The sequence below is a fragment of the Protopterus annectens genome, chromosome 3.part0 (genome assembly GCF_019279795.1).
Source record: "Protopterus annectens isolate FY-2018-M chromosome 3.part0, PAN1.0, whole genome shotgun sequence".
Taxonomy (NCBI): Eukaryota; Metazoa; Chordata; order Ceratodontiformes; family Protopteridae; genus Protopterus; species Protopterus annectens.
Genome location: NC_056731.1, coordinates 1,279,025,884 through 1,279,045,603, shown reverse-complemented (window position 1 = coordinate 1,279,045,603; position 19,720 = coordinate 1,279,025,884). Strand labels below are relative to the sequence as shown.

At 38.1% G+C, this 19,720-nt stretch overlaps 1 protein-coding gene across 1 annotated transcript in view; it reads left to right on the top strand.

The window, feature by feature from the left end:
- The window catches only part of LOC122796731 (carbohydrate sulfotransferase 9-like), a 1,153,521-nt gene that overhangs the window by 1,002,099 nt on the left and 131,702 nt on the right, over positions 1-19,720 (top strand). The window contains exon 3 of the mRNA XM_044065440.1: positions 8,804-8,841. Coding sequence (XP_043921375.1) covers positions 8,804-8,841 — 38 coding nt within the window. The remainder of the gene's footprint in view (positions 1-8,803; positions 8,842-19,720) is intronic.

Genomic DNA, 19,720 nt, shown 5'->3' with positions numbered 1-19,720 from the left:
TGTAAATCAGTACTAGTCCTATCATGTCCTTGCCTTCCATCTCCATCCACAGTACAAAATTCAGCAACCTAGTTTAATAACTAGTAGATGACCAACTCTTAAAAAATCCTACCTTAATGTCTTCCACCAGCTGCAGAAAAATGCCTTTTTTCCTGAGCACTGATACATTCGCAAACATTTTAACATCAGCATTAAACAGTGAGATCAGATGGAAAATGACTGGGTCATAGGATCCCCTTTTCCATACTCTTTGGGGCACACTGACTATTGCATCTCCCTTCAACTTCAGGGCTTCATCCTTTTACATAATTTCATTCATTATTCCTACAAAAAAAAAACAAAAAAAAAAACAGACAGCTTCCACCCTGTCATCCATTCTTTCTACCTCTTATCCTTTCATCTGGTTAATTCTAGCCAGGACCTGTCATATACCAGTATACTCATGCGATGCCTTCTTGTCTCCACTTCAAACTCATACCCCTGTCAGTCTCCTAACAAACTCCCTGCCACCTAATTCTTTATACAGTTTCCCATAGAATTGTGTATAGTCCTCTCATGTATTCACACAAACACATCTCTGAGCAGACGTATTCTGGACTTCTTTAATCCAGTTTTTCTTCTTGACCTAATGTTGGGACTCTGTCTCCCCTCACCCAGCATCTAACTCCCTTCCTCTCCAGATCTGCCTGTATATTCTGACAACTCCAGATCTTCTGTCATCTCCTTAAACCTCCTTTGCTTACTACATCTTCTCACTCACCATAAGGCCTTTCTAATCGTTTTGTTTCCTTTTCACCTGCTTTAGTCCTATTTTAAAAGTTGTCTTATCCTGTTTACCAAGTATCCATCCATGCTACACAGCCTTAATTATTTTATAATTTATTTTGACATTTGTTGACCGGGTTAGTCTGACTGGGCGACTGCCCCTTTTCAGCGGAGACCCGAGGAGAAAAGCTCCATAATTATACATACATGATATAGACAAACGAATACCATAGGTCACAAATCAATTACTATCAATACAAATTACAATATAGTTATGTATACATTTATAGCAGAATGTAGGGATCATTAAACATATTGAGGGATTCGGATAAAACATAACAGTAAATAGTTGCCTTCCCTACAGAAACATCCCATGAATGCAAATAATGCAAAGTTATGACAACAGGATCAACATGGAATATGACAAAATATCAGAATTTGAGGAGAAAGTCATATGACCTATTTTGTGGAAATAGGTGGAAGGTCAAAAAAGAAAATCAAGTATGGAGTAGACAGGAGGTAAATTAGGGTGGGTCAGTACATGAGCAAGTCCAGGAGTTTAATATAGTGTCTTTCAATGTTTTTTGAAACAAATAGTGTCAGGAATCAGTCTAACATGTAGGGGTAGTTTATTCTAGGCTTTGGCTACTGAGTGATTATAGAGAAGTTTGCCAGTATTTTTATTGGGTTTATATATCTCGAGGAGGTATTGCTCAGAGTTGGGGATAGTCTGTGTAAAAGTGTAGAGGGAGAGAAATGTAGCCAGAGCAGGACATAGAATTGGGATGGTTAAGGATACTGTGAGCTAGGTGTGGTTGAGTCAGAAGGAGTTGTTGCAATTCAGGCCACTGAAGGTTTCTTGGGGATAGGCAGTGGTGTGACTGATAGGGTTTATTTAATGCTAATCAAGAGATTTTATTATAGGTGAGTTCCAGTTTACTCAAGAGATTAGATTGTAAGTTGGTGAGAATTGGGGCTGCGTGTAAGAGGGTGAGTAAGAGATATGCCTGTGAGAGAGTAAGTTTTGATTCGTATGAGAAGAGTTTGTGGAGTTTTTGATGTTTTTTAATGCAGTGTTGTATATGTAAATTTAATTTTAATTCATCTGTTTTGCCTCCTAGTGATTTAGTGTAGTTTTCTACCTTGATAGTTGTGTTGTTGAGAGAAGAGATGGTGAAGGTATCTTTTAGGTGTTGTATAGATTTAGAGGAGAGGAGATTTTTTTTTTAGGGTTAAGAGGGAGTTGGTTGGAAGTTAACAATTTTGAGATTTCTTGAGTGAGGATGAGGAGGTTTGAGAGATTATCAGAGTAGGAAATAATTGTAGAGTCATCAGCATACTGAATTAAGAAATGGTGTGGGCAGGATGTGTCTAAGTCATTAGTGACAATGTTGAACAATAGGGGTTCAAGAATGAAGCCTTGGGGAGCCCCGGTGTGAATGGGAAGAATGGGAGAATGCAGAGAGACATTTAACAGATTGAAGTCTGAGAGGTAGCTTGCAAACCAGAATAGAGTAGCGTTAGATAGATTGGAAGAAGGATGTAAGAGGCAGTATTAAAGGCCTTTGAGAGGTCAAGGAATAGACAGGAGACTAATTTATTATTGTCTCTGGCATTTGAGATATCCTGAGTGAAAGAGACTAATGCAGTGGATGTACTGTGAAATGAACAAAATCCATGTTGGATAGGGTTTAGGAGATTCTCTTGTAAAAGATGATTAAGCAGTTGTTTATGGATAGACTTCTCGAAAGTCTTAGAGAGGACAGAATGGCTATAGGTCAGAAATTGGAGGGGGTCATTTGAATTACCTCCTGTGTGCAAAGATGTAACATAGAACTGCTTCCAGATGTCAGGAACAATATTTTCTTGTATAGATCTGTTTATGAGTATGGAGATGGGATAGGCAGTGGATTTTGCAGCTAGTTTAAGATACAGAGGAGGTAAGTTATCAGTGGAAGGGGAGCAAGTTTTGAATTTACTGAGGAGAGATTTGATATAGGCAGTGGGGACAGGTTGAAGAGAGAAGGGAGATGAGTGGGTGGGTGGAGAGGGGGTGGTAAAGGGGTAGGTGCATATATCTGTTTTAATTAGTTTCTGAAATAAGTCAATGAAGAAAGAATTTAGAAGTGTAGCTGTATCAATGGGAGATGAGTTAGGGGAGAGAGAGTATGTGGAAGGAGTTGCAGGGTGTAGGAGTTTAACAGAATTCCAGAATTTCGGGGGGTTAGATTTTTGGTTATTTTGTGGTGTTAGGTAAAAGTTTCTGTTATCTTTGTTGATTTTATTTTTAGTTAAGTTATGAAGTTCTCTGTAGGATTATAAATTGAACGGAGATTTGCTTTTTATCCAGTTTTTCCAGGCAGTGTCTCTCTTGTACATAAGGGTGTGGGTGTTTTCAGTTAACCAAGGAGCAAAGTTTGATTTTATTCTAATTTTTCTTGATAGGAGCTAGGGAGTTCAGGATGTTTAGAAAGATGCTGTTAAATTTTAGTACCGTGTCTTCTGGGGAGAGGTCATACAGAAAGGACCAGTTGAACAGCTGTTTGAAGGTGTCTTGGCTTGAAGTTAGAAAGTTTGCAGCAGTCTTTATAGCGATGAGATTTAAGGAGTTGGACTGGGTGTTTTTGAATATAAGTTGAAAGGTGGTCACTAATGGTATCGGCAGAATGAAGCGGTTGTGGTAATGGTTTGTGTTGATTGTTCGGATCCAATCAAGTATAGCGGTAGTATTAGTATTTTTTCAGACAAGTGGTGAAGTCATTAATTGGGAGAAACCATAGAGGTTAATACTAGTACTGGGAGAATGTAAAGTAGACCCACGTTGTATAGTAAGGGACACTATGATTAGGTTACTGTTGTATAAGGAGTGGTTGGTTTGAGGAGAGTAGGTCTGAGGAGGGGAAGGTACAGGTAGAAAGGAGAGGGATGGGGATTGGGTAGAGGAAGTGAAGGTAATAACAGGTTCTGGGTTAGGGTGTGTGTCACCAGAGAGAAGCACTTCTAATACAGGGAGTTTTAGTGAGGTAAATTTCAGGATTATGTGGACATACATTAGCTTACTCTTGGGAGGTAGTGAGGGCTGTTGCATTATTTTTAATTTGTGGATGAAGATTTCATTGTTGTTGAATAATGAAAGGGCAATATAAACTGTAGAGGTTGTATTGATGTGTGTGTGAAAAGGTAAGAGTGGGGGGCAGGGTATCTGAAAGATAGGTTGACATGATAGGTGGTAGAGATAGAATATATAAAAAGGTAGTGATGAGTAGATGACGCATATGTGGCAGAGCAAGGCTGAAGGAGGGATACACTTGGGAATAAGAAAAGGTTAGTGTTATTGGTTGGAGTATTTGTTAGGGAGGCTTGGGAAAGTTAAAACTAAGTTGGAGTCTCTACTAGAAGAAATGGAAGTTGGGGTTGATGGGTGGGTAGGTGGGAGTGGTGTGAGGGGTCCAGGGAATAGCTAGAATGGAGAGAGTGTAAATGTAGGAGTATTGGGAGTGGGTGGGAATGGGGGTAGGGTAGAGGAGTGTCGTGAGCCTGAGAGCAGTGAGGGTGAACTGAGCAGGGCTAGCGCGACCTCCCAGCATGCACAAAAAACTATCACCTACCCTGAAAATAGCCACAGAGATGCAGGGATGCTGATCTGGTACCGTAAGTATAGAGGTTCTACCAAAAACTACATTAACTCCTCAAATTAGAGCTCAAAATATGTATCTATTACTTCTACATTTGTCGCTAAATTAAAGAAATACACTAACACTAGAATTGGGCTAGGGCTCAACAAGTGGCTTTTTGAAAATAATGAGGGGGTTATTATACTAATAGTTATATGGGATGGGAGTGAACTAACATGTAAGAAGAATGGTACTGGGATTGCTGGCATTCCAGAGGGCAGCCTCCCCACTGTATATAGAACACTACACAGGCACTTCTTAAAATCCCATAGCTTGAAACATACTTTGCATTATAGCTTATTTTGCAGTTTAAACTCTTTTGCTAGTATTTGGAAGGTTTCTGGTCACTTGGCTGATTGCACTGATGGCTGGTTCAGTCAAAACTTTGATGGGGGAGGCAGGTTAGGTGTGAAACTAAAAAGAAAAGGAGGAGAAATTGAGGAAATAAGGTGAGGGATGCTTCAATACTATGATAAAACAGACATTACAGGCAAACTAAAAGTAGAAGGTGTATTCTACAGTACACAATATTAGATATTTGAATATACGGTAGACAGCAAATCAAGAGAGCACATACTGAGTCATATACTGTACAGTTATGTTACCAAGACCTTATAGTTTCACTAACACCGGGTTAAGCTCTGTGTAATCTTCAGTAACGTTGAATGGAACCTATGGTTTCATCAGCACTGAGCAAAGCTCAGGGAGACAGTAGCAAGGACAGCAATTACACAATGCATCTTAGAGAGCTTGCAATAAACTAAGTTCTGTCCATGCCCATTAGCAAACAAAGTATGTTTTGGAACACAAAAATGAAAAAGCCCTACTGCCTGTCACTCTACAAATGCTAACAGAAACAAATGCACTACAATATGTCATTGAGGAGAGACATAAAAATGTTCAGGAGTTAGCAGTTGGAGGATAAAAACACTGTTCTATCTGGTAGCTGTTTGGCACACACTAAGTAGACAGTAAAGAGAGCACAATACATAACATCAAGAGTTAGCAAATAGGCATAAATAGCAGGTATTTCAGAGAATGAATGGAACAGTGAACTTACTAGTAGAGCATGCTACTCTAGGAAATGCTCAGCAACAAGGGTATTGGTTTCTTTAAAAATGGTGCCTGTAACTTCAGGCTATATTTATAAAGTAGATCCAAATGTTAGATACACTGTGGGGAGGGAGACGAAGAGAGGAACCTGCATAGGTGGGTGGCAAAAGTTAGTAAAATAGCTCCAAACTAGTGCAAGCTCTTAGCATGCACAAAAAACTATCACCTACCCTGAAACTAGCCAGGGAGATGCAGGGATACTGAACTGGTACCGTAAGTACAGAGGTTCTGCCAAAAACTACATTAACTCTTAAAATTGGAGCTCAAAATGTGTCTATTACTTCTACATTTGTCGCTAAATTAAAGAAATACACTAACACTAGAACTGGGCTAGGGGCTCAACAAGTGACTTTTTGAAAATAATCGGGGTAATAGATATATGGGACGGGGAATGTACTAACATATAAGAAGAATGGTATTGGGATTGCCGGCATTCCAGAGGGTGTGCTCCCCACTGTATATAGAACACTACACAGATGCTTCCTAAAGCCCCATAGCTTAAAACATACTTTGCAATATAGCTTATTTTGCAGGTTAAACTGTTTTTGCTAGTATTTGGAAGGGTCTCAGTCACTTGACTGATTGCAGTGTTGGCTGATTCAGTCAAAACTTAGATCGAGGAGGTGGGTTAGGTGTGCAAATGGAGAGCATGCTACTCCACGAAACACTCAGCAACAAGTCTTTTCCTGATTCCTAATTCCATTCCCATTCCTTTTTGTTCCACCTTCCCTTCCTCCCCCCACCCTCTTTAACAACATAATGTCTGGCAGCCACTTCTTAACTACCCCTTTCATTTAGTTTTGTTCTAGTGCCATCTCCCCTCCACACTCTCAATATTCCATTTCAACCTCATCTGCATGATCATAAATATTCTACTTCATAGTCACCACTTTTTCCTTTTCCTTGTCGTTTGTCTGTCAAATAAGTCTGTCCAACCTATTTACTTGTTGAACATAATGCCTAGAAAAGGTATAATGTCTGCAGCTCTCCCACCACTAATTGTACTACCTCCTCTTCCTGCATACCTTTTCGCAGCACCTTCTGACATAGAATGACATTTCACTGCTCCAATCAGTATGCCTAACTGGACATTAAGGAAAAATTAAAATCATTGCCCACCACCTCCCTGTCTCCAGCCTTTCCAATCGCTATGTCCTGCAAAAAGGTTCTGCAGCACACCATGCCCAGCAACATTAGACTGTTATTAAGACTCCAGAGCAGTTTCCCTTCCCTTCTACAAGCACAGATCCATCACCCATTAGAATGTTGATCAAGTCTTCTAACTCCAGAGATGATATATGTGGTGCTGGTGTTCCTTCCATTTTATACTGATGTCTTTCCTTCTCCTTTGCTGCCTGCACAGCATTCCAGCATTACCAGTGGTAGGTCATTCCTAAAAGGCAGGGAACATCTGTGATGTCTTCTTTGCACTCTTACCACTTATTTACAGTGTGCAAATCACCTGCAACCTCTTCTTCCTGCAATATTTTTGCTGCTGGCTCAATTCCCTCTGAAGACTTGTGAATCTGTGCAGCATCTGGAACCTTTGTACCAGAATTAGTCTCAACCCGCATGAGAAAACAGTCAGTAACTTGCAATTCTATCAGTTGTGGTGCATTCATGACATTTACAATCTACCATGGATGTTTTCCTATAATACCTCAGTATATAGCGTAACCATTTCTTACAACATCTTAAAGCAATATATTATACTTTTCCATATCAGTTGTAAAACTGCAGAGTAGCTTAGACATACAACAGCTCCTTCTTTTCACAAATTCCACACCACAAAAAGTAGCTAGTGTTTATGTTGACTGACCACCCTTGGAAAGTCCTGTGGAACACAGACTTTGCAGTCAGCCATCATTAAATCTCTCCTCATTGCTCCTTGCTGCTTTAACTATTCCTTTATTGTAAAACTGTTAAACTTAATAAGTTGCTATGGATTATTTTTCTCCAGTGTGCAGTTGACCCTATCAGCTGTATGAATATGGTAGTCAGGCCGTCCAAAGCACCTGAGTCTTTCAAGCAGTTCTCTACAAAATACCCAACACAGTTACCTTCAGCTCCCTTCTTCAGACCAGGCATTTGCATAGTCTCTCACTTGCACAATTCTCCAGATCCTGTCATTTCTCCAACATGGTGTCTACCATGGCTCATACTCAGCTCCCAATGTTGCCACTTCAGCCATTGGTCAAGCTCAGAACTATGGTCCTAATTAAAAAAAATGTCAGTTTCAAAGACTCACTTTCAGCGCACAGAGCTGCCATGTGAGCAACAAGTTGTCTAGTTTATTAAGATTTTTTTGGGTTTCTCCTCCAGTCCATAAATCAGCACGGAAAAACGTCTTCATACATGGTAAGACAGGAACTGCTACTTAAATCCTACCTTTTGGTTCCAGAAATCTCTGCTGTCATCTGATGAAATCATAGTGACATAATTATGCAAAACAGAATGATATTAGTGGCTCTATTGTGTAGATAGTTTTCACTGTTTAATGTTTAGTATATGCTACTTTTCTTTCTTGTAGATCCAATTTTCTACTTTAGCTAGTTCACGAGCTACATCTAACAGTTTTCTATGTGGCTGATTCTTTAATAATGTTAAAATATATGCACAGATTGATTATAAAAAGGAGGTTATATTCTGCAGCAAGCTACCAGCTACCTAGTCTGGTATGCATACAGTGCATCTTTTTTACTACAGGTGGAAATAATTCATTATGGGAACTGCGGTGGTGGTGCTACGGTAGTGTTGTCGCCTCACAGTAAGACGTCCTGTTCGATTCTCAGCTAATGCGTCTTCTGTGCAGAGACATGCGCGAATGGCCGTACCTTCGTTGAAGGTTGTCCGTCAGGGCTGACAACTCGGTACGTAAAAATCTACTGCCAATCATTAGCGGACCGGAGTTCCGCTGTGGCGACCCCTAACCGGGAAAAGCCGAAAGATACAACAACAACATAGCTGTAGTGCAGTCCAAAAAGCTAGTTGACTTTCTTAGTTGAAAATTGAAAGACCGCATCCTTGTATTTCTCAGCACAGAGCTTGTTTAGTCACATGACATATGTTCTGTGAGCACTGTCTGCATATTGTTTTCTCCTCAAAAGAAATTTACAAGTAGATCCTTTTGGAACACTGTAAATTAACTTAAGATTTTGTTATATAGCATTTGATTTAGTGCTTTTCTGTCTGCCTGTTTGTGTTGTTATACTTGAATTAGTGACCATGTGCCACGGTTTTATTTCTTTCAGTGTCCAGCTTTGAATTCCACCGAAAGTATAACTTGCAGGTAACATTTGCTTCTGTTTCATATGGAAAATGTATTTTACCAGTTATTATTTTAACATGTGATAATAGATATAACATTATTGCTAGTATATGAGCATTGTATTTATATATGTGATTTATGTTTCAGAATGTCAATATTGCTCATAGTCTAGTTCATGGAAACTTTAAAACCAACAAAATGCCTTCTTCCTTTTAAAAGATTTCTCATAAATTACATCCCAAATTGCATACAATAAAGTCAGTGTGAGACACTTTTATTTTTAACATTATTGTATTATGCTTATGGATTACTATGGATTCATTTAACAACCAAGTATTTATTAAGAATAGAACATTAAGGGCTCAGCGTAACTATGACCATGTTGTTCCCTAACATAGCTTGGAATCTCATTTTGAAGAATGTAATTGCCTTTCAGTCCCCTCAGGCTTCCTTTGAAATTTTGTTCTTCACAGCGCTGCAGTGAGAGTGCCAGAGAACATACTTTACCTGCAGGCGCCTGTGTGACATTGAAATTAAGTAATTTGGCTATGCCTGCAGCTGACACTTCCAAAGTTCTATTATTAATATTTGTCTAGAATGGTCATCTCAAGATGTAAGGAAATGCTCTTTGTTCTTCCTTGTGCAGCGTACTACACAGGGGCACCTCAAGGTGGAAGGCAAAAAAAATAAGGAACACAAAATAAGAAAATCAGGATAGAGAGAAGATGAGGGAAAGTGTGTAAGAGTGTGTGTGCTAGACTTGTTAAGCAATCCAGTGCCAGAGAAGGTTTTAATTTTTTCCAATGCAGATATTATACAAGCTTGATTCAAGTTATAAATGTTTTGTATGCTCGATTTTACACATTGGCAAATGATAGTTTTGAAAAAAAAAACAAGTTTTACTAAAAATTAAATAGATCTTGAGATAAACAGCAGGATTTATTAAAAAATGTAATTGATTTTATTTGTTTCACTGATGTGAAATTTTCTGGCATATACCAAGATACTCTACACAAATATCTTATAGTTTATTTTATTTACTTGCTTACTTATTTTTTTGTTAATTAGATCAGAACATTGATCACAGTGGACCATTTTCAGGCTCAGCCTAGAATACAACAGGAAGAACACAGCAAAGCTGGATTCATACAAGAGTGATGCACAGTTAAGACTGTGTTATAAAATGTACAACTGTATCAAAAAAAACAGAACTAAAAAAACAACTGCCAGTGTCTAAATTGTTAGACAAGTTGTATAACTGCCTCAAACTACAGCACACAGTAAATATTCAATGTATGCAGTATATACAATTAGATATACGGGAGAGAGAAAACAGAAGGGGAGGGCAATTTAATGCAGAATGAAAGGAAGACGAGAACAGTAAAGTGTAGCAGCAGTACAGTAAAAGTTACTGCCCTGTCAACCTATTGAAAGCCTCATTTCATTTTTACTTTAATCTTTGGCTTTATTTTCTTGCTTAACAATGCACACTGTATAATAAATTCAAAATAAGATAGTTTACAAAGAACAGACAGTACAGGCTAGAGCTTTTTGTAACTGGTTAAAAGGATGGCATGCTAATAAGGGTTGATTAAGAAGTAAAAGCAAACTCAAAACGTTGTGTATTAAGGGACTTTATAAACCTGTGTATAATTTGTGACTTGATAGTTTCATGTATTATGCATATAGAAAAGGGAAAAGTCAAACTTGGATCAATATGATCTTACTCATTCTACAAAATCGTCATTATTCAACTTGCAATCTAGTTTCCTCACTTTGTGGCAAGCAGGTGAGTTTGTTATTCCAAATTTCCAATTCACTTAAACATTTAATAGAACTTTTTTCATCACTATGCATTTGAAACTCGGTACTGACAGACTGTAATAATCAGAGATTTACCAGAAAAAAAAGTATGATGAGCATGGCCAAATCAGGGATACCTGTAAAATGAAGGATAATTGAGCAATATGAATGGATATATAACTATTATGATAAATTGTAATGCTCACTGCAGGGATCACCACTGTAGTAGTATTCCTTACTCCAGGTGTTTATTGGAAGGCTTGACATTGCATCTGAATTCCTGACTGACCTACAGAGCTTTCATTTGTTGGTGTTATGAGAATTTTATTTTTAGTTTTTATTTCGTTTTGTTAACTGGGTAAGTAAACTGGTCAACAGACCTTTTTAGCCATGACCCAGGCCACAAGGGCAAGAGTTAAAACATGTAATACATCAAACATACAGTTATGATTAAAAAAATAATAATTTTCAGCAGTAGATACAAGTATGTACATACATACATAACAAATATTTCAAGCACAGGTATTAATGCCCTTCTAATCTGCCAATATACCAAAACAATTGTTGTTATTGTTCAGGCTATTCATAAAAATAACTAAACTAGTACTTGCTTCAATCTAATTTGGTAGTCTGTTCAATACGTCAGCTGCTCTCTGAGAACCAATTGGTACACTTCTCATTCCTATAGAATCTTCTACATATTGAATGATGATTCTTTTACTACCTTTTGATAATCCTAAACATTCCCAGAGGTAGCTCTCTAAATGCCCTATATACCCAAATATCTGTAAGAGACGCTGTACAGTTTCAGATATTTTAGTCTTTCATGATAACTTAAATGTTCACATCCTTGGATGCCCTTGGTATATTTCTGCTGTAGTCTTTTCAGTTTACTCATGCTTGTTTTCTTATAAAGTTTCCATATTGTTATTCCACATACAAGTTGGGGTCTAATGTAACTAACAATGACATCATCATTACTGATTTATTAGACTTTATAAATATTTTAATGTAACCTGTGTTACTATAAGTATTAACCAATTGGTTGATATAATAAGAAAAACTCAAAGCTGGATATACCCATATACCCATGTCATTAAAAGAATCAGTGTGTGCTGTATTAAATATTCATCTTTCAATTTGTCTCCCAAATCTCATATGCTTAGTTTTTGATGTACTTGTCAGCATATTATTCACCTGTGTTTGCTTGCACTGCTTTATCTTGGATGAACATTGTCTGTATTTTTTCTGGATTTGGAGTTTTCTGCTTATAAAGGATTTACCATCTACCAAGTGTCGCTTTTGTCTTGCAACAGCTGCCTTTTATTTTTCATTATCCAATATTATCTTCTCCATTATTTGTCCACAACATGAAAAGTAGACTTTAGGGTCTTTATGACTCTAGGTTTGAACTACTCTCATTTTCCTTAATAAGTGCATGTTTCCAATCATGAGGAATCTCCGCATATTTGTATGACCTAGTAAATAATAGATGAAATGATACTGTAAGTTATTGTTGAAGTGTTCTCACATCATTATTACTAATTGAATCCAGTTTGCATAGTTCTTTTTCAATATAATCTAATTTGATTTCAGTATCTGAGGTTATCTCGATGTCAGTAGTACAACTTATCACCCACTTTGTGGAGCCAGACTGTTTAGCATAAGATTTTGTAAATATGTCTGTAATCTGTTACTTCTGAGAGTACATTTTAGAATCTACACACAGTTTATCAGTTTGTATGGCTTTACCCCTTCCAGATCTTATTTATCTGTAAAATGGTTTCCTATTATGTTTTATATCTTTCTATACATTTTCTTCATTTTTCTTGATCTTGTCTCACACTATGTTTAATTTGTTTGTCCAGCTGTTTATTTAATTTTACAAAGTTGTAGCTTAACCCATTTTCCATTTCTTATATATTTTTTGTCTCTCACCTTAATCTAGTATCTTGTTCTTATGGAAATGTATCCTCCTGACGTTGTGTGCTTAGATCCTGATGGTAAACATTTTTTTTATGTTTTGCATTAAAGCAATTTATCTTTCAGAAATTTCCACATTCCTTCTGCAGTTTTTTTACAGCTGAACACATCATTACAGTTAGTTTTACTTAGCAACTGTTTTGCTTCCATATATTCTGTTGTTAATCTTCTGTGCATTGGTTTAGATTTTAGTTTGGCAGAATTATCAAGGAACAAATTAACCTTTATAAACCCTTGATCACTGCACATCAGCAGTGATAAAACCTGGCATGAAGTAACAGTAATTTCTTTAGGAACCCAAACAATGTCTAGTATGTTCCATTCCCTGGTAGTTTTTTTTGTACAATCTGAAGCAATTTTTTGTTCCTGTGCGTACTTTGTGAGTAATTTCCTTACTAATGTTGTTGAAGCAGTATTATTCCAGTCCCTCGTCTGTTTTGTGCAAGAAATATACGAATTTTTCTAGGTCATCAACTCTTGACTTTGGTCTGTACACTCCAGCAATTGTTATATGTTCCAGGGTTCTCTCTACTGTCACAGTTACACAATCTATAATACTGGTGTTATCATTTCACATGTAATAATCACAGGTCTCATAACTCTGTCTAATCCCTGTCATGACACATCTGCCTGATTTTTGCTAGAATGACTACTACACTAAAAACATTTATACCCTGACAGAACTGGTTTCTAGTCATTGTTCTTTAACCACAATTAATAAGCAGTAATGGCATCAGTCTTGTGGGAACATAGCACATTTTCCAATAAAAAAACTTTATTATTAATACTCATACTCCTAGCATAAATATCCATCAGCAATGCATCAAATGTTGCTATCTGTAAACTGTTACATTTTTGACCTGACAAAAATCCTGCATTGTATTTGTCAAATATTGCAAAATGTCTGCTGCAAAAATTCTCTTCCCTGATCTTGACAAGTGCACGCCATCCTTTCTGAACACGTGTGCCCAAAATTAAGCTCAGATGTTCATAGTTTCATAGGTGTGTACTAGGCTAATGGCCCTAGAGCCTAGCCCATAGAAGTGCCCTGGCATCATGCCATCCGACATAAGTCCTCCGTGCCTCTATCAAGTAGAGCCACTGGAGTGATCCATGTGCGTGTGTGAAACATTAATCCACTCGTATTAGAACATTGAATATAGATTAACAAACATTTACAGGAACTAATAAAAATGTTCATATATGGAGCTACAGAAACTACTCAGATTCGTTAAAAGTAACTTATTATTCTGACATGCAAACTCGACTAGTGTGCTACACCTTTCCATTTTTTAAAACAGGACACATTCACAAATGACTTATAGAAAGGAGAGTCATTTCACCATGAATGAGAAGTTTTTTGGGTAAATAACTACATGAAAAAAGTGCCCTAACACCTGTACAAGCTATGCTATCTAAGAAGGCTGTAAGTTCCAGCCAGTGTCCGTGCAGATGAGATCATTTGTACGGTAATGAATAAAACCAGATTTGTACTTCCTTAACGCATTCTAAGGCCTGCTTCACATCCTGTAGTTTTTCTCCTAACAAGCGCAATATTGTTTGATTTTCATTATCTTCTGTGCAAGTGTTAAGTGTCCGTTACTCTAGTAGTTGAATCTCCAATTACAAAAATATCTTTTCTGACCAGATCTGAAGAATCTTCAGCTGCTTCTTTAGAAATGTGTGCTGCATCAGTAAGGAATGATCTTCATCACCATTGCTCTTATTAATCCCACTGTTTTGATTTATTACATTTGCATACAGCTCTCATTCAGCTGGCTTTGTGCATGCACAGCTTCAGCGGTGTTGTTACTGTGCATGTTTCTCCTCTTTTTTTCTTACAGTAATGTTCTTCAGTCCTTCCACATTCAGTTTTGATTTCTCTCCCCCCCCCCTTGCCTTTTTTCCACCTTTGTTTTGGAAAAATGATGCCTTTTTCTGCAGACTGAAGGTTTTCTGGTAGAAAAATGTTATTCCGTGCAACCTGTGTGTTACATAACAAAACAGTGTCATTTTCAGTATGTAGTCTCTTTGCCTTACAGACATTTATCAGTTTCTTTTTCTTTGTTGTTTGTTGTGAATTTCTTACTTTCTTTCTTATTTTATTTCCTTCTATATGCTCCGAATCCTCAGATTGCCGAATACTTGTATTCAGAATTCCAAAGTTGTCAATGGCATTATCTGGTTTCATAAGGGTTGAGCGGTCTTTACAGACAATAGGCACATCGTTTCCTAAACGTGTTCTATTAGCTCTTTGCCTAACATCATTTATCTCATCAGTTCAGTCATTAATATATGTAACAACAGTTCTTCAAGCCATGCCACTTGTACAAGTACAGTTGTCGTCAGTAAGTCTGGATTTAGTACTAATTGTAAGCAAATCTTCCAACTTTTGACACAAGGAACATGGATCGTGTTATTAGGTGTTACCTTTAAATATACAAGTGACACTAAAGTAAGTTATGCAGAATATTTACAGTACAATGGGTATTCAATTTACAGTATTCACAGAAGTAATTGCAATGTTTAACATTTGGAATTATAAGACAGTGCCAGTTTCAGGACTGACTTAGCACCCAGTACCTGTTTTAACAATTGCTTTTGAAAGAAGTGCAGGCAGCTTCCTTTGAGAGATGCTGTTTTAATGTAGACTTGATCCAATTTATTTTGTTTTCTGACCTCTGAAGGATGGTGGTACTAGATAGCATAAATCCTCCAAGACTTGACAGTGGTCTGATGTTTGCTATGAAGAATATTGCAACCATGGCATTTCTCTCCAATCAAAGCATTTAGGTAGTTCATGTCTGTCATATTTGAGGGAACTTCAAAGGAACTAGTGAATAAGTACCCACTTGGGAACTATTCCTGTTTTATTGCATTTGTTTTATTGCATATTCTTGAGGCTTTATTTTTTGTTTTCTGATAGGGACCTGTTTACAGAATTTGACTTATCTAAATTTCCATAATATAACATGCTATAAATTATTCTCTAAAGACATATTCCACCAAAAGAATTCCATTCCCAGTGCTCATTCTGCTTGGTGAATGACCACTATCTCCTTTTGTGAGCATGAGTATGGCTAAGAATTTAAAAGCTTATTTAGACTAGAAGAAACTTGAATCCTTTGTACAGGCAAGCTATTTAACCAGATGAGCGCCTATCGAGGTAGGCAGTGGAGTGGACTCCTTTCATTAGACACTGCTGCTGCAAGAGTTTGTCCTGACACCTGCCCTGGATGCCTGTTCCCAACTACCATAAAAGATGTCTGCTTCCTTAGATGCTTCTAGGTCCTTTTCCCTTGAGGACTATTTGAGAGGTTTCCAGTTCCAAGCTGGCCAGATACAATTACTCCCAAGGAGGAACTAGATCCCAACACGTGTCGCCACCCCCTCAGCCACCGTCTATCCCTGAAATTTGATTACAAGAAATTTACAGAAGAATATGATGTGTGGTAGACTGGCAGTGTGCCACTGTCCTGCCAGCACAGCCATCCCATTTCAGAAGTTGTACCACCCCAAAAGAGGAGAAAGGAATCTTCCCTTCTTATCTGTCAGACTTAACTAGGGTGGTGAGGAACTACTTAAATTCACCTCACCCCTTGATCATTCTCTGGCACCAAGGATAGTTAGAGTTCATAACTCCAGTCTTCACTTGCCTGAGGACAGAGAGGGTGAACATGCGTTCATGCTAGGAATGTTACATAATTTAGCCCCCCCGAATGCAAGGCAGTCGCCACTGACATGTTGGCAGTCTCACGCATGGGATTCACAGTGAAGATTCTCAAATCCAGCCTGGAACCAGTGATGAAAAAGATTTTCCTGGGAACCTTTTGGATACAGAAAATGCCCAGTTCCTCCTCAAGAAGAAACCTCTGATGATAAAGTCACTGTTACTTAGTCTAGTGCAAGTAGACAGACTGCAAGCTAGGAACATATTGCAACCTTTATGCCACATTTGGCATCCATTCAGATGGTGCCACTGACCTGTTACACACAAGGAAAATCCAGTAGTATCTGAAGTGTGCTTAGCTTCAGCACCAGTGTCCACTGTGGATTTCCTTCTTCTCCCCATTAGGAAGGAATTCACGTGATTGGTAGACAGGGTAGAGACTGGCCAAGGCTTTCTCATGACCCACTCTCTCCCATCCAGACATTTGCCACAGACACTTGGCACTTAACTTAGGGAGTACATCTCTGATGCCTCAGGGTCTACACCTTCTAGAAGCACATAGAAAAGCTATATAAATATGAAAATGATGATGATGAGTCTTCTGTTTGAAATAAGGAAGCTTAATTTAGGCAATCTAAAGGTAGTGACTTACAACATAACAGTTAAGTGGTAAAGCAGTAAGTTGGGGAACAGTCATAAAAACTCTGTAAATTATCAGTGCTAATGTGAGAAATGGCTACACAGATGAATACACACCAACATGCCTCTTACATCTCTGTGGGTCAAAATATCATGACAAACAGATTGTGTCTGTCCTGTGTCAACAACTGTGAATGGAGGTGGGATCCACAGTTTTTCAGGACAATATCAGAAACCCTGGAGAACATGCTGATGAATCTGTTTACCTCAGACCTTCTAGTCCAGATAAGTCACAAAGCTTGCACCAAAGATTTATTCCGCCTGACTGAGAAAGTGAGTCTGCTGTACATCTGCCTTTCTCATCTCCAGAGTGTTTAAACAGAAAAATCTGGAAGTGACAGTGCTCCTCCAAGTTGCTTCTTTTTGGGCCACACATCCATTGTTTTCCACTTTGGTGCAGAAGGCAGAGCAGGCAAACCCAGTTGTTACTTTGCACAGCAGTCTGCTAACTTGGCAGGGAAGTGCTGCAATACACCAAAACCTGTAAATACAGAAGCTAGTGGCCCACATACTTAAAGCCTTAATACTTTTAGGGACAAGCTTCAGATGATGGTGGTTAAGGTCTTACAGGAAGTCAGAAAACAAAGCACAAGAATATCATACATCACAAAATGGTAATCTCTCCCTGTATGTTTCATCATTGAAAGTATCCTTCCCAGATATTGTCCAATATACAAAGTCCTACAATACTATGCAGAATTCCTGTCAAAAGACCTTTATTATAGGTTCATAGGTAAGTACTAGTGTAGCTAGTCATTGTGAGGCATTTTATGCCTAATCAGTTTCCCTTTTTCTGCTCAAATTAACCTATTCCATTAGCCTTCCCATAGTTCAGAATTATATATTACCCCTAATGAGAGTAACTGGGATCATACCATGGATAATTTGAGGGGACACATGCCTGGCAATAAAGCATTTAGGAGCTGTCTCTATCCACTAGTAGTACAGGGGCCAGTCCTGGGGTAAAATTTCTGTTTCCCCTCCATTAGCCTTACCCATCCCATAGTTGAGAATTATATATTACCCCTATTGAGAATAACGGATCGTATCATAGATCATTTGAAGGGACACATGTATGGGATAAAGCATTTAGGAGCTGCTGTGTCCATTAGTACAGGGGGATTCCTGGGTAAAATATTATGTTTCCCATCCATTAGATCCAAGCTGTGCTTGAATATGGACAGGGATGAACTTTTATGTGGATGAGGAGTCTGTTCCAAAGCAGTGATATCCTCTGAGAGATATGCCTGTTCTTCTAAACTATTCTGATGATGATGCAGAAAAGGTTTAAATCTCTAGACTGAGTATTTCTGATGCCACTTATCTTGCTGACATTCAGTATTGGGTCAGAGGATGCCTTTTATGCCAGACACAAATCACCCGTTGGCTTGTAGGTTACCGAGTATAGTGACAGGTTCTTTGAGTTGGTCCATGTAGAGCATGTTGTTTAGGCCTTGTATCTTTTTAGTAAGGTATCTCTGTCGGTATTACAGTTGTTACAGATGTCTGGATGGATACTTGCCAAATCGGGCATTCTTTTCAGCGATTGACCTAATGAGGGCTGAGTAAAAGGTTAGTAACATCCCTAGATCTAGACACAGTCCTGTTGTTTATAAGCTGTGGAATATAGAAGGACTTTCTTACAATAATGAGCACATGTTGGTCAAAAGTTAGGTCATTGTCCACATATGTTCCCAAATGCCAAGCAGCTGGGTCAAATGTTAGTGGCATATACCCTTGTCAAGGGGTATACTAAGATATATTAAAACACTTTAATCAAAGTATACCTGTCTTCTATCTAAACACACACACCAAGGGACACTGCTTTATCTGAATACAGTTTTAAACCAGTTCATGCAGAATTCCTGCACACAATTCCACCCTGAAAACCAATATCTCCACCTTGGGACCTGAAACTCAAAGGGATTAGTTTGAGGGGATAGAGACACTTAGACAGTGCTTGAGGTCTTGTTGGTATTAGGTCCCTTGGTAAGTGAATTAATGAGTTATAAAAATAAAAAAAAATAAAAATCCAGTTTCAAAGAATGATTCTTCTACAGTGATTTTTCTCAAAGGAGCTTTATTTGAATAAGCACTGTCATCAGTTGACTTTGTAGGTTGTACATCAAAACCCGTTGCATCAGCCACACTTACATTTTTCTCCTGAAAGAAAAGGCATACTCATGCTGACCATTATGTAACCAGATGGCTGTCTGAACTGTAGGCAGTCATGCACAACACAGACAGATCATGCGGACTAAGCCACTCCTTCGTCTCGGGTATCAACATCGGTCAGTGTAACCAGATTGCCTGAACACTGACTGTATGTGATATGGTCACAGTGACTAATGTTGGTGTTAACACACCAACCTCGTGTAAAAGTGAGAACAAGGGGCTGATGAATACTTCAGTGTCTTGCACATTTCTGTCATTATTCTCTTTGCTATCTAGTAGTTGGCACTACACCAAACCTGGCTTTACCCCCCCCCCCCCCCCACACACACACACACATAACAAATGTTGTCTTTCGTAAATGTCTTTTACTATTTATTTATTTCACATTTGTTAACCGGGTTGGTCTAGCTGAGCTGTAATAGCCCATTTTCAGTGGAGACCCAGGAGAAAAGCTCCAGAATAAAAATATTCTTAGTGATACACAAATTAAGTAAAACATATTAATATATACATAATATTAATACACAAATTAAGTAAAACATCATATTAATACAAGAATGAGCAAGACAA